The sequence below is a fragment of the Mustela nigripes genome, chromosome 6 (genome assembly GCF_022355385.1).
Source record: "Mustela nigripes isolate SB6536 chromosome 6, MUSNIG.SB6536, whole genome shotgun sequence".
Classification (NCBI taxonomy): Eukaryota; Metazoa; Chordata; class Mammalia; order Carnivora; family Mustelidae; genus Mustela; species Mustela nigripes.
Window position 1 is genome coordinate 123,839,902 of NC_081562.1, and position 15,743 is coordinate 123,855,644.

The 15,743-nt window shown below is 38.8% G+C and overlaps 1 protein-coding gene across 5 annotated transcripts in view; it reads left to right on the forward strand.

Annotated features, from left to right (window-relative positions):
• LOC132020081 (protein adenylyltransferase SelO-like) overlaps window positions 1-15,743 on the forward strand; it is a 44,941-nt gene that overhangs the window by 27,025 nt on the left and 2,173 nt on the right. For 2 of the 5 annotated variants that reach the window (XM_059404148.1, XM_059404150.1), the window contains 3 exons: window positions 1,503-1,546; window positions 7,683-7,762; window positions 11,442-11,796. In XM_059404148.1, the coding sequence (XP_059260131.1) occupies window positions 1,503-1,546; window positions 7,683-7,762; window positions 11,442-11,564 (247 nt within the window). In that variant the 3' untranslated portion in view covers window positions 11,565-11,796. Of the gene's footprint in view, window positions 1-1,502; window positions 1,547-7,682; window positions 7,763-9,442; window positions 9,890-11,441; window positions 11,797-15,743 lie in introns of those variants that run through there. The other 3 variants (XR_009404916.1, XM_059404152.1, XM_059404151.1) reach the window with 3 other exon arrangements.

A 15,743-nucleotide genomic window follows, 5' to 3' on the forward strand; every position in this document is an offset into this window, starting at 1 on the left:
TGTGAGAAGTTACTTTGTGGGTTAAGCTTAACTCAATGGGTTAAGCTTCTGCCTTCAGCTCAGGCCATGATCCCAGGGTCCTGGGATCAAGCCCTGCATTGGGCTCTCTGCTCAGCAGGGAGCCTGCTTCCCCCTCTCTCTCTGCCTGCCTCTCTGCCTACTCGTGATCTCTCTCTCTGTCAAATAAATAAATAATCTTAAAAAAAAAAAAAAAAGGAAGTTACTTTGCTTCATAAATTACAGTGAAGTAGAAGCAACAAACTTGGGAGTAAAGACATTGTAGGTCGTGGCCTCTGAAGGGAGAGATGGAGAGAAATAGCCCTTCCCAGTTTAATTGCCCCTGATGGCTATTTGTACAGATGAACATGATTAATCAAGAAAAGGAAAAAATGGAATTATTTTCAGAAAACTATTTAAAATAAAGGTATCAGACAATTTAGATTTTTTTTGACAAAACTTTTTAATTTGTAAAAATAAAAGGTTGGGGATTAGCTAAATAAACAAGGTAGTATTTTATATATTTTTTAATCAAACTCAGTATTTCCTGTCTTCCTTTCAGACACTGATTCAGTGAGATTTTTTATTTGACAGACAGAGATCACAAGAAGGAGAGATGCAGGCAGAGAGAGAGAGGAGGAAGCAGGCTTCCCGCCGAAGCAGAGAGCCCGATGCGGGACTCGATCCCCGGACCCTGGGATCATGACCTGATCCGAAAGTAGAGGCTTTAACCCACTGAGCCACCCAGGTGTCCCTCAATGAGATTTTTTAAAAAAAGATTTGGGACGCCTGGGTGGCTCAGTTGGTTGGACGACTGTCTTCAGCTCAGGTCATGATCCCGGAGTCCCGGGATCGAGTCCTGCATCTGGCTCCCAGCTCCATGGGGAGTCTGCTTCTCCCTCTGACCTTCTCCTAGCTCATGCTCTCTCTCACTGTCTCTCTCTCTCAAATAAATAAATAAAATCTTTAAAAAAAAATAAAAAAAGATTTTATTATTTGACAGAGAGAGAGTGAAAGAGGGAACACAAGCAGGAGAATAGGAGAGGGAGAAGCAGGTTCCCTACTGAGCAAGGAGCCCAGTGTGGGTTTCCATCCCCAGACTCTGGGATCACCTCTTGAGCTGAAGGCAGTTGCTTAACCAACTGAGCCACCCAGGCACCCCCAATGTGATTTATTTTATTTTATTTTAATTTTTTTTTAAAGATTTTATTTATTTATTTGACAGAGAGAAATCACAAGTAGATGGAGAGGCAGGCAGAGAGAGAGAGGGAAGCAGGCTCTCTGCTGAGCAGAGAGCCCGATGCGGGACTCGATTCCAGGACTGAGATCATGACCTGAGCTGAAGGCAGCGGCTTAACCCACTGAGCCACCCAGGCGCCCCCCCAATGTGATTTTTAAATGTTTTTTCACCCCAATATTTGTCTTGTGAAATAATTCCCATCCTTTTAAAAAGAGGATATGAGGAGACAATGGTTAATTTTGTCCTTTGTTTTATTCTTTATTAGTAACATGAATGACTCAGATTCTGAAAGAAGAAAAAGAATGACAAGTGAGTAAACCTTTTGATTTTTTTCAACTTTAATGATTATCACATAAAAGCATGTAATTACTTGAGTAACAACTGAGGGTTGTTTTTTGGTTTGGGTTTGGGTTTTTTTTTTTAATATGTTGTTTATTTATTTGAGAGAGCGAGCACAAGTAGGGGAGGGTCAGAGGGAGAAGCAGACTCCCCACTGAGCAGAGAGCTGGATGTGGAACTCAATTGAGGACTCGAGGATCATGACCTGAGCCAAAGGCAGTCACCTAACCAACTGAGCCACCCAGGCACCCTTTTGGCTTGTTTTTAACTAGAATAATTCTAGTTGAGTGTATTTTAGTTGAGTTGAAGTGTCAGCTACAGGCTTTTCTAAATGACCTTTAACGGAGTATAACAGTTTCACTTTTAGTAAATTTGCATGTCGATGTTAAAAATAGTATTGTCCTAAGAGATGGTAGAGAGACAAGGTAGTTTGGGTTATGATGGGAAGAATGTGAGTTTGGGGATCTGGCAGATGAATCTCCTCTTGCCACCTTTTAGCTGTATGATCTGAAAGATACTTAACTCTTGAGTTTCAGGGCCCTTAGCTATTGTAAAATGGGGATATTTTGCGGCGTTGTTATAATGATGAAGGATGATGTATGTAAAGTTTGCTGGTACAGTGCATGGGCCATAATATGCATCCAGTAATTGATGGCCCTAAAGAGGAATCCTCTCTATATATCGATTTCAGTTTATCATGTGACTTCACACTAGGATTGGAGAAGAACAAAAAGGAAGTTAGTTCTTTCCGCAGTGCGGATTCTAACGAGATCAAAGAAGTTCAGACAGAAGGTCCAAGGTCCTTGAGTCCTGTTGCCTTCCTTAGGACTCGTCTAGAGAGCTGGTGCGTGTCGTCAGGGTGGCTGAACCGTGGGGATGAAATAAGGATGACGCTCACATTCCACGTCACGTTACGGAATGAGATTCCTTCTTGAGCTCAGGGCATTATCATAGAAATAAAACCAAGTTTAGCTTTTCCAGGGAAGTGAGTGATCTATTTGGGGCTCAGCATGGATGTCATTGCCAGCCACCTCGTTGCCAGCCACAGGTGCAGTCACACAGAATTCTTAAGCCAGCTCAGAAGGCGGACGCTCAGCAGTTAAGAGAAAGAAGAAATCGAAAGACCCACATGTGGCGGCCATCTTGAGTATTTGGATTTGTTTGCTTATGGCACGATGGATGAGGTGGTTAATGAGGAATGTAATGAACTCAAGGCTGCAGCTGTCAGTTACTCTAGAGAAGTAGGAATGCTGAAACAGTGTGTTCTCCAGGAAGGGAGAAACGTAAATTTCTACAAAGAGCAATGGTCTGAGAAAAGTTCATAATGACAGCTCCGTTATTTTTTTAAAGGTACTTATTACTATATATTTTGATACATATATATAGATAGATAGATATGAAAATGCAAATATGTAAGAAATTGCACAAATTCATGTAGCAGTGTGTCCAGGGATGTGGAATTGAACTGAACAGGCATGAAGAAATAAAATATCTAAGAAGAGTGCCCAGTGTAGGAAGTCTTGTTCGTGATTTCCCTTACAGAGTCTTCATTTCTCACCTCTTGACCTGAGTTTCTTTTTTTAGAGGGGCAGCATGGCCTGGCTTCTGGGGTTGGACCAGCTGTACCTGAGCTCTGGTTCAGCTCTCTATTTCCTAGATGTTATCAAGTGGGTCACTTGATTCCTTCATCCCTCTTTTTCTCTTTCTGGTGTGTATATACTTTTTTAGTGGCTTTATTGAGGTATAATTTATATAACAAAATTCATTCATTTCTAGTATACAGTGATTTTTTTTAAAACTAAATTAAAACTGTGCAATTGTGACAGTACTGTGTGTGTGTGTGTGTGTTTAAAGATTTTATTTATTTATTTGACAAAGAGAGACAGAAAGAGAGGGAACACAAGCAGGGGGAGTGGGAGAGGGAGAAGCAGGCTTCCCACTGAGCATGGAGCCGGATGTGGGGCTCGATCCCAGGATCTTGGGATCATGATCTGAGCCCGAGTCAGGTGCTTAATGACTGAACCACAGAGGTGCCAGGACAGTCCAGTTTTAAAACATTTTTATCCATTTGACCTCACTTTTGTTTCCTCATCTGTAAAACGCATTTACATCATGGATTGTTGCACAAAATCAGGGAGATTGTAGTTGGCACATAGTAAGTACTCAGTACGTATCAGCTATTACGTTAGTATAGAGTACATTCAATATCTTTGTTTAATAGACTGGAATGACTATGTTTTTTAGAAACCCAAAGACTAAAAATATATTGCTGTTGCATGTTGTTTCAAAACATTTTAAAAAATCAATAGTAGGTTAGGGGAAGATTTTTTTAAAGTATACACGCCCAACATGGGGCTTGAACTCACGAGCCTACAGTTAAGAGTTGCATGCTCTACATACTGAGCCAACCAGGGATTCCAGGGGAAGATTTGCTTTAGATTTTTTTTTTTTGTAAATGCTCCAAGTTACAAGCAAAGGGAACATCAAAGAGGAGTGTTTTAGTCTTAGATTTAAAAAAAAAAAAAAAAACTCAACTCTATAAACTTTATTATTTTTAAGCCTCCAAATAACTCTATGATCATAAACCACCAAAGGGCATTGATCACTTCTCTTCTGTGTCACATAGTGCCCACCCAGCACAAGATCACAGTAAAATTTTGTTTCATAAATGCTTTTTATTCCTGTCATTACTGTGCCCTGAGAATAGCCATTGTGGCTCCCGCATTATATGACTGGGCTTATATTGCTGGGGGGAGGTTTTAAAAAGCTCTAAAACAGCCGCATCTGCAAAAAAACCCAACTTGGTTGTGAGTCTGAAAATGCATCTGCATAATTCTGCTTTCTTTGTGCCTAGCTGTGAATGTGTGGCACATGCTCAGGAGAACTTTGCTTATCCTTAGGACAGGTGTTTTAGCACTCCAGGCCAACTATGTTGAAATCCTGGGTGTGCGCCTCATTGGAAAATACAACCCCAGGCCTAGTTCGCAGACTTCCCCATCTGTCATCTGGCAAAGGGCATGCTCACGGAGAATGAATTGGCCAAGACTGGGATTGGCTGTGCACAAACTTATCTTTGGGAAAAGAACACACAGAGAATGCTTGTATGATTGCAAGTCTGAGACATTTCCTTTGTGTGCTAAGGACTCTCGATAGAAATTAAGCAAGATCATTTGGGAATCAAGGTGAAAGTGCTCTCTGTTAAGGGGGTAGTATAAATTTAAACTGTGACCTCAAGTAGATATTTCAGACCTGACCTTTTGTAGATAATAGAATAAAAGAAAAATTTCCTTCTTAATTCTTCTTCCTGGACATTAAAAAAAAAGAGGGAAACAGAAGGAACAATGGAAGATGCTGTATTTATAATAATTTTTCTCTTCAAGTATTTTAATAACTATTTAATAGTTAGAGTAAGATTTATTTTTATTGAGTTAGATAAAGGATAAATAGAACTACCATTTTCCAGTTGCATTGCCAGCCTATGAGAGATTAGTTGTGTTTAATAATTTGAAGAGTTTAGTGTTTTATGATCATCGAGTCTGTTGACTTTCTGATTTGTTAATTTTTTCCAATTGGATGGTAGCAATGACATGCTTTATTTATATTATGATGTAGTCAGTAAATCATAGTTTTAAATCTCTTCCAGCACTAAATTTGCTTCTTCAGAAAAATATACTCAGCCCCTATTACATGCCCCCCGTTTTGTACAGTCACATTGTTCAAAGCTAAAACTACAAAGAGAATTTGAGACACCCCAGTGGATCAGGGAGTACCGCATTACATGGAACTCTGGCAGGGCTTGTGTGTGGACATAATCCTCATAACCCACTGCTTAAAATTAAAAGTTGAGAAAGTTCCCAAGTAGGTAAAAATGTACAGAATCCGGGGCGCCTGGGTGGGTCAGTGGGTTAAAGCCTCTGCCTTCGGCTCAGGTCATGATCTCAGGGTCCTGGGATCAAGCCCCGTGTCGGGATCTCTGCTCAGCAAGGAGCCTGCTTCCCTTCCCTTCTCCCTGCCTGCCTCTCTGCCTACTTGTGATATCTGTCAAATAAATAAATAAAATATTTTTAAAAAAACATTAAAAAATAAAAAGTAAAAAAATGTACAGAATCCAATAACTCCTCAAAGAATCTTAACAGATCTACAATTTTCTGATTTCCAAGTAGTTTGTATATTTATTTACATATATATACAAATGCATATTTATATATTTATAACTTGGTCCAAAGCACTTCTGTTTTGTAGCTGAGATCTCCAGTATGTTTTAACAATATTTCATTGCTAGGTTTCTATGAAATGCCTGTCTATGAAATACCCTATGAAATTCCTAGGTTTCTATGAAAGTTTTGGTCAAACTTTTCATTGGAAGACTCCACTCTCCCTCTGCCTATGCTAAGCATTTCCACAATTCCCTTTGCATGTTGGTTTCCTTTTTGTTTGTATGTATTTTCTGTGTATATGTGTTTTATTTTAAACAAGTACTGTATGAATTCTTTAAAATTTGAAAAATGCAAATTGATAGACCAAAAAAAAAAAAATCCCATTTTCCCATAGTTATTATTTACTTTTTGATACATTTACTTCTAGTCTCTCTTTTTCTGTGAGTGTTCATTAGGAAAAAAATGTAGTAGTAATCAAACAATGGTATAATTTAGGTCTTTCTTTCTTTTGCTAAAAAGTAAACAAGGCATTTTCTCCTGCTTTTATAATGTAACATTTTTAACGGCTGCACAATATTTCTTAGAAAGTGTATGCAGTGTTTTACTTAACTATTCCCCTACTAAGTATTTAAATTGTTTCTAGTTTTCCTTAATATAAATAATAACTTTAATTTTAATTTTTTATGGGGCGCCTGGGTGGCTCAGTGGGTTAACCCTCTGCCTTTGGCTCAGGTCATGGTCTCAGGGTCCTGGGATCGAGCCCCACATGGGGCTCTCTGCTCAACAGGGAGCCTGCTTCCCCCTCTCTCTCTGTGCCTGCCTCTCTGCCTACTTGTGATCTCTCTCTCTGTGTCAAATGAATAAATGAAATATTTTTTAAAAATAATAATTTTAATTTTTTAAAAAGATTTTTTATTTATTCGACAGACAGAGATCACAAGTAGGCAGAGAGGCAGGCAGAGAGAGAGAGAGAGAGGAAGAAGCAGGCTTCCCGCTAAGCAGAGAGCCCAATGTGGGGCTCAATCCCAGGACTCTGGGATCATGACCTGAGCTGAAGGCAGAAGCTTTAACCCACGGAGCCACCCAGGTGCCCCTAAATAATAACTTTTTATGTTTAAATCTGTTTTCAGAGACTATGCTCCTACAGAATCACTGGGTCACAGGGCACTTCTTATGATATCATTAAATTATACGTCATATCTTAGAAGATCGTTAAAATCAAGTTGAAAGAATTTGTGTATTTCCTCCATTCAAGTAGCTCAGCAAACTTGAGAATCACAAAATGATGATTCCTGGAGTCCACTCAATTTCTTTTGTGCTAGTGGGGAGAAGTATCCCTCCTCTCCACTCAGTGGATAAAATATTTTCAAAAAGGCTCATCTCAACTAAAGATATAGTTTCTGGAATTTTTCTAAATGTGCCATTATTATAATTCCTTTAAAATGACAAAATGCATGTTTACTCTCAAAAATACAAATTTATAAAGAGTTTTTCCTGCATGTAACCTTTCATGTTTGCTTTTGGCAGCATTAATATTAAGCAGTCCTACTAAGTCAGATCTGAATTCTGAGCTTAAAGATGTTAAAAGCAGCTCCTTCTCTTCCCCAACCTCCACCTAGGCGAAAAGGCCTAATTCAGATGCCTTGACTACTTTCTCCGTGCTTTAGGAAGTGCTTAGGGAACTGAACATGGTGAAGAAACCAAAGTAATGATGAAACACTGAAGAGAAAAACCAAACACAGTATTGCTCGTAATGTTCCAAAAAGTGTTTTCTAAACCATAGCAGCGTACATTGTTATAAACAATAAAAATGGACTGATGCCAATCATTTCGTCTCATTTGTACCTTCCAGCACCGTTCTTAAAGCTTATCTAATTTGTGTCATAATTTCATATGGCCTGTGTGGACTTAGTAATTTATTGTTCCAAAACATGCTTTTCCCCCTGAAGCTGTTAATCCTAGATATGTACTGAAGAACTGGATGGCAGAGTCCGCAGTGAGAAAAGCAGAAAGGAATGATTTTTCAGAGGTAAGATGTTTGAGTCTTCTGGCTTTATTTTTATTAATTTAAATGTATTGTATTTTAAGCACACTTATGTTGTTTGTAGCATGTAGACATGCTAAACCAGACCATTGCCAGTACCAACTTCCCAGAATTCTCGCTGCCTGGTCTCCCTTTTTTTGTTTTTCAGTGAATCTTCTTTTCTCATATTTTCTAATTTATTTTTTAATGGATTTAAAATTTTAGAGATTCAGTTTATCCTATATCTGTATTATTCAAATTTCTGAGGGTCTGATTCTGCTATTTATTGGTTATGTTTTGGACTTGTGGATTTCAATCTCTGAGATCCAGTGAAACCTGATTTTGTCAAAGATTTTATTCATTTATTTGAGAGGGAGGGCATGAGTGGGATATGGGGCAAAGGGAGACGCGAACTCCTTACCACGCAGGGAGCCTGATGTGGGGCTTGATCCTGAGACCTTGGGATCATGACCTGAGCAGAAGGCAGATGCTTAACCGACTGAGCCACCCAGATGCCCCAGTGAAGCCTGATTTAAGGGTGCATCTCTCCAGAGGGAATTAGCTTTTTGCTTATAGTCCATGGCACTAGCCACGTGGGTCCACTAATCCTGACATCAGTGAAGATGGGATGAACGAAATCTACATGAATCTGCCTGGATGAATCCCACATATAATGTTTGGCAAGACAAGACAGTGGCAAAGGCATGTGACAAGCACCCCTTAAATACAGTGCAAAACATGCAAAGCTGTACACCACATGGGGATGCATGCATATATAATAAAAGTAACAACATGAATAAAGATGATAAACATTATCTTCAGACAGTGGTTACTTCGAGGTGAGGAAGCGATCTGAGTTAGGGAAGGAGACTCACTCTGGGCTCTAATGCTATTGGAAGTATTTGATTTCTGAAGCTGGCTGGAGGGTACATGGAGGTTCATGTATTGTCCTGCAGACCTTCTTGTATGCTTCAAATACTTCATAATCAATTATTGAAAATGTAGTGCACATAATGCATGTTTTAGAAGAGGACTGGCCTTGGAACTCATGCTGTCACTGTCGTGTACTGGAGTAGATGTTATCGATGCTCATGGCTCTCTTTCTGACCCTGGTCCCACCTCAGAATCATTCCCGCCACAGCATGTATGTGGTCACAACCAAGTGATCAGAGTTAGCATGAAAGAGAAACTATATTTGCTTTTTTTTTCTTTTAAAGATTTATCTATTTTAGAGAGAGTGCGGGAGAGCATGTGTGAGTGGGGGAAGGGGCAGAGGGAGAGAGAGAGAATCTCAAGCAGACTCCCCACGGAGCACGGAGCCAGATGCAGGGCTCCATCTCATGACCCTGAGATCATGACGTGAGAGGAAACCAAGAGGTGGACATTTAACCGACTGAGCCACCTGGGCGCCCCTGGTTTTCTCTATTTCTCATTTGGGACTTGCATTAACTTTTTATTTTGGTAGTTTCATTAGCCTGACAAATCCAGGTTTTCACTTTAGAAAACAGAACATTTTAAAATGCAATCTTTCTATGGTATTAAAGAGAAAGGGAAGGGGGAGGGCTCCGTGTTTATCGTTAAGTCAGCCTAAGCTGAGAAGAGGAAACATTATTTCATTAGCTGTCCCTTGGCTTCTTTTCCCTTCCTTCCCTATCTTTTGTTCCTTGTTGTCTTCTCTTCCCCCAGATTATATCTGAGTAAGGGTGCACTGCCCACCGTGGGTGCAGAGAGGTCTTCATTGGTTCAAGTGAACATTCAGATTCACAAGACTAACACAGGCTGCTCTCGGCCCCACCCAACTCAGACGGAGGACGGACAGGCTGACCAGCAGGGAAGCATCAGGCTCCCCATTCGCAGGAGGCCTGGGGCTGACCCAGGCCAGCAGCCCTGCGCAGCAGCGAGGCTCAGGTGTGCAGAGACGAGGCCCACCCTGGGAAGATGCAGGGGCAGCCCTGGCTTAAAACCTTCCTGTTCCATAGACACCCGTATCTCTTGTCACAGCTCCATAGGCATCGTTTCCAGTGTCCCCACAAGAGATCTGCCTTGTACCAAGTCACCACACTAAACAAAGCCTGAAGCATTCTGGCAGGTGTTTACAGACCTCCCATCCAGAAGCTGCTTGTTGGTCCTAAGCAATGCTATATGGTAATATATGCAGTTGTCATAGTGTCTTATCGAGTGACTAGGGGAACAGACCTAGGAAGTTAATTAGTGGTTTAATTCTCATGCAGGGAAGGAAAAAGATTTTTTTAAACTTTTGTACAGGGAACCCTTTACACATATAACTTGTATTTACCTGCTTGTATCAAACATTTCTTGAGAATCTATGTGAGGTGCTATGAAGAAGTATAGAAAAATGCATTCAGGGAGATTTTTAGTTAGCAAGTGAGATTAGACAGGTATAAAAGTAACTTCAATAAAAGGAGATGTATAGAAAGCACCTGGGGAAATTAAGAGGGGCTCTAAGAGCACCATATTGATTATGATGAGTCTTCCTATTTAAAATATTAGTAATACAGTAATACCCTTTGATCTCTTAGTACTTTCTTATTATAGATAATCGTGAACCTTTTTCTATCAGAACCAAGCATTCCTTTGTCAATACCCAAGGAAATGACAAAACCACCAAAAAGCATATTTTAGTTGAGGTATAGTTGACATGTAACATTATATTACTTTCATGTGTATGACATGATGATTCAATATTTGTATATATTGTGAAACTATGACCACAGTAAATCTAGTTAACATCACTATAGACAGTTACAAAATTTTTTTCTTGTAATGAGTTTTTTTTCCCCCAGTGTTCCAAAATTCATTGTTGATACACCACACCCAGTGCTCCATGCAATACGTGCCCTCCTTAATACCCACCACCAGGCTCAACCAACCCCTTACCTACCCCCCAGAACCCTCAGTTTGTTTCTCAGAGTCCACAGTCTCTCATGGTTTGTCTCCCCCTCTGATTTCCCCCCACTCACTTCTCTCCATCTCTCCATCTCCCAGTGTCCTCCGTGTTATTCCTTATGCTCTACAAGTAAGTGAAACCATATGATAATTGACTCTCTCTGCTTGACTTACTTTGATGAGTTAAGATCTACTTTCTAACAACTTTCAAATATGCTACACAGTATTATTAACTCTAGTCACCATGCTATACATTACATTTCCATGACTTATTTATTTTATAACTGGATAAAAATACACATTTTGATCCTAGAATTAGTTGAAAGTGGTGTGTTCTTTGATGCCTCAGTCTATTACCAAGGGTCAAATTACAAATGAGGAAGCAGCATGAGTTGGAATCCATGCCCTTGATTTGGAAAGGCTGCAAACCACTGACATTCTTTTATTTCTGTAACTATTTTAGAAAATTATAATTCTCTTTATGCTGTAAAAGAACCTCAAAGTTATTGGGACATATATATGTAGTGTTTGTGACAGGGTATGTTTTTGCTCTCCTGTTTAGCACAAAACTAGTACTTCAAGGAACTTTCTGTGGGATGATAGGAATTCTAAGTAACAGCTATAATCTTAATAAAATCTTAATAAATCTTAATAAAACACAAAATGATTAAACATTTTTAAAGAAATATAAACTTAGCCTTGTCATTCTGGGAATTTAGAAAACTGGTAAGGGTTCCGAGGAAGAAATCTGTATCTGTGTGCTTCTATTGTTTGCCAGGTCCGTCTTCTCCAGCATGTTCTTCAGCATCCTTTCCAGAAGCATTCTGCCGCTGAAAAAGCAGGCTACGCCTCACCCACTCCTTCTTGGGCTAAAGACCTCAGAGTTAGCTGCTCATCTTAGTTTAGGGTAAATAAATTAAGGAATACTCTGTCATTGAATTTGACATGGAATTATCTATTTGATAAATTCTTAATGACTATCACATTTTGATGATAACGCCGCATTTCATAAAAAGGATTATGATTGCAAATATTTTTTAATCATATAAACTGGACCTATTCTTTGGAACAACTTTGTGATCATTTTTGTTCTAATGAAGAACTTCAGTGGAATAATAAAATGTGTTTGGCAACTGCGTGTGTTACTCTCAATAACTGAAAAATCTTATGGCAATCATTTTTTTTTAATATTTTATTTACTTATTAGATAGAGATCACAAGTAGATCAGAGAGGCAGGCAGAGAGAGAGAGGAAGAAGCAGGCTCCCCACAGAACAGAGAGCCCGATGCGGGGCTTGATCCCAGGACCCTGGGATCATGACCTGAGCCGAAGGCAGAGGCTTTAACCCACTGAGCCATCCAGGCGCCCCTCTTGTGGCAATCTTTTAATGAACTTAATAAGTATTCATTTAAGACATGCTAGGTACCCAGTGCTGTGGGGCACATCAGATCAGTATGTAGTTTAACTGTACTCCTAGAGCCTTTTTGTCTATTATGGTAGTTTTCAAACATTAACCAAAGTAAAGAGAATAGTATAATGAACCTGATTTGCCAGCCAGCTTCTTAATTATCAATGCGTGATCAGTGTTACTTCATCTATGTCCCTACATACTTCCCCTCATTTTTAGTTAATGTTTTAATCGAGGTATAATTTCTATATCCCCACATAAGTTCCTGGATGTGTTTCACTTAATTTACAAATATTTTTGTGTGCATCTCCAAACGTTAATGACTGAAAACACACACAATACCATTATCATATCTTAAGACAACTGAACAACTCCCTAATTCATCAAATCCAAGTACTAGTTTTTGGATTTTTCCTTTTGTTTTATAAGTCATTATCACCACTATTATCATTTTATGGTTGCTTATTTGAACTGGGATCCAAGTAAGGACTATACGTTCAAATTAGATGATAAAAGCTCTTTGAGTTTCTTTTGATACTTTTGGGTACAACCACTTGCATCTTCTTTTTCCTTCGTTTTGGTTGAAGAAAGCCGGTCACCTACCCCAGAGTGTGTCCCAGAGTGTGCATTTTGCTAGTTGCATGTCTGTGTTATTGTTTAACATGTCGTTCTGTTGCCTGTATTTCTATAAACCCTCAACTTATCGGAGAAATACTTGCCATCAGAAGGCAATTGTGGGCACTTCCACCAACAAGTACAGATTGGCTGTTTCCTTCTGTGATATCAGCAGCCACTAACAGTCATCTCCTGGACCCACTGATTCAATAAGGTTGTCAAATGATAATCTAATCCTATCAATCGTTAGCTGGAATCCTTCTATAAAGGAAAAGTTTCTATCATTAATTATTTGGTTATCCTGAGACACGGAAAGCCAAAGAACTGGCTCCCAAGCATGCTCCAAAGACAGTCAGTAGGCTTGTTGATTGGTTTTAGTATCATGAACTCTTGAATTTAAGCACATTTTGTTTTGGACTGTTGCAGTTACTATCCTAACTGATGTACGAATTGTCCCACGTATGGCCAGTGAGGCTTTATTCATGATGGCTCCTCGTGTACATGTTCCTAGAAGGTTTTGATAGCTTTGTTTTCTTTTCTTTTCTTTTTTTTTTTTTAAGATTTTATTTATTTATTTGACAGAGAGAAATCACAAGCAGATGGAGAGGCAGGCAGAGAGAGAGAGGGAAGCAGGCTCCCCGCCAAGCGGAGCCCCCGATGCGGGACTCGATCCCAGGACTCTGAGATCATGACCTGAGCCGAAGGCAGCGGCTTAACCCACTGAGCCACCCAGGCGCCCGATAGCTTTGTTTTCTGATGGGGAAAGATGTTCCAGGTTCATTGTGCATATTTCTTGCCTTAGCCCTGGAGCCAGTAATTTTTCTAAGGAGACCTCATTCAGGGAAATAATATTAGAGATCACAGTTTAGATGCTTAAAGCTTTGTGAATATTTGAAACTCTACAGAGCTTGTTAAATGATAGCCAATATCTGAGCTAAAACCTTGCCTAAAACTAAACGATATGAGCCAAGAACAAAAAAACCAAAATAGCAAAAAGATACATTATTAAAACTAACAAAAGTCCTAACCTCACAAAATTTTAATTTATTATTTTTTTTGTTAATGTAACAATTGCTCATGTCAAGTAATAAATGCTCATGTAAAAATGTTTTAAATAAGTATATTGAAAAGATGTGAAGTCGTCCTTCACGCTCTACTTCCTCCTCTTTCCTATATCCATTCTGTATCCCAGAAGTAACTATGTTTTATAAGGCTTGTATCTTTTCAGACTTCTGGTGTACATGTACATACTTGCATACCAACATACACTTATATATGTGTATAAGGCTTCTGTGACTAGAGGCATACTTGACATGCTGTTTTGTAAGCTGCCTTTTATTTAGCTAAATATATTGTTAAATATGAATATTGTGATCTCCTTCATTTGCTTTAATGGTTTAAAATATTCCATAGTATAGATATACCATATTTTGTCAAATTATTTATGTATTTGGTACTCATTTGTTTCCAGATTTTTTTCCAATATATACAGCATCCTTGTCTATGTGTTTTTGCTTTTAGAGTCCTACAAATAGAATTAATTGGGTCAAAAGGTGTATGCATTAAATTTTTAAAAAATATTTTATTTATTATTTGTTAAGTAGGCAGAGCAGCAGGCAGAGAGAGAGGGGGAAGCAGGCTCCCTGTTAAGCAGAGAGGCTGATGTGGAGCTTGATCCCAGGACCCTGAGATCATGACCTGAGCTGAAGGCAGAGGCTTAACCCATTGAGCCACCCAGGTGCCCCCATTTTTTTTTTTTAAGATTTTATTTCTTTGTCAGGGAGAAAGGGCACAAGCAGGGGAAGCAGTGGGAGTGGCAGGCAGAGGGAGAAGCACGCTTCCTGCTGAGCAGGGAGCCCCATGCAGGACTCTATCCTAGGCCCCCAGGATCATGACCAGAGTTGAAGGCAGCCACTTAACCAACTGAGCGACCCAGGTGTCTCTGCATTAAAAATGTTTATGTATACTGCCAAATTGAACCCCCCAAAGGCTTTACCAGTTGATATTTCCAATGACATATCACAATATCAGTTTCTTTATACTCTAAGCATTGGATATTATTTTATGTATTTTTTGCAGTCTGATACATGAAAATTTTATTATTTTAATATTAATTTTTATTATTCATGTAGCAAATAATTTTTGATTTTCATGTAGTAAATAGTGTTTCTTTTCTATCATTAATATTTTATTCTTTAATGGCACCTTTTTAAACAGGTTTTTACAAATTTTCATATATTGAATTTGGCAATTTAAAAAGTATTTTTGGATTTTATGTCTTGTTTAGTTTTGTTTATATTTTACAAAATGTATTTCCTCATATTTTCTTTTAGTATTTTTAGAATGTGTACACTTAATCCCTTTGAGATTTGTTTATTTTTACCCCATTGACAGATAATGTCCCAAAACTGTTTGTCAGTTTATCCTTTTCATACATGTTTGAAACACTTTTATCATATATAAGTTCTTATATCTTTGAGCTCACTGCTAGACTTTTTTTCAGCTCTTCTAGCAATGCAAGTCTTAATTATTTTGATTGTATAGTATCAACAATTAATATAATATATTTCAACAGTTACTCTGCTATCATTAATCTTTAAAAAAAAAAAAAAGATTTATTTATTTATTTTAGAGAAGCCGGGGGAAGGGCAGAGGGAGAGACAAAATCCCGAAGCAGATTCCCTGCTGAGTGCAGAGCCCATAGCAAGGCTCCATCCCAGGACCCTAAGATCATGACCCAAGTTGAAATCAAGAGCTGGTGAACTGAGACACTCAGACACCCCCATTATTACTCCTTTAAAACATTTTCTTTATGGAGTGCCTGGGTGACTCAGTCGGTTGAGCAGCTGACTCATGATTTCAGCTCAGGTCATGATCTCAGGGTCATGAGATTGGGCTCTGCACTGGGTGTGGAGCCTGCTTAAATTTCTCTCTCTCCTCTGCCCCTCCCCACCACTTGAGAGTACACATGCTCTTTCTCTATAAGTAAAAAATAAATGTTTTTTTTGCTAGTTAATTATTTTAGTTGAATTTTTATGTGTTAATTTTCAGAAAAAA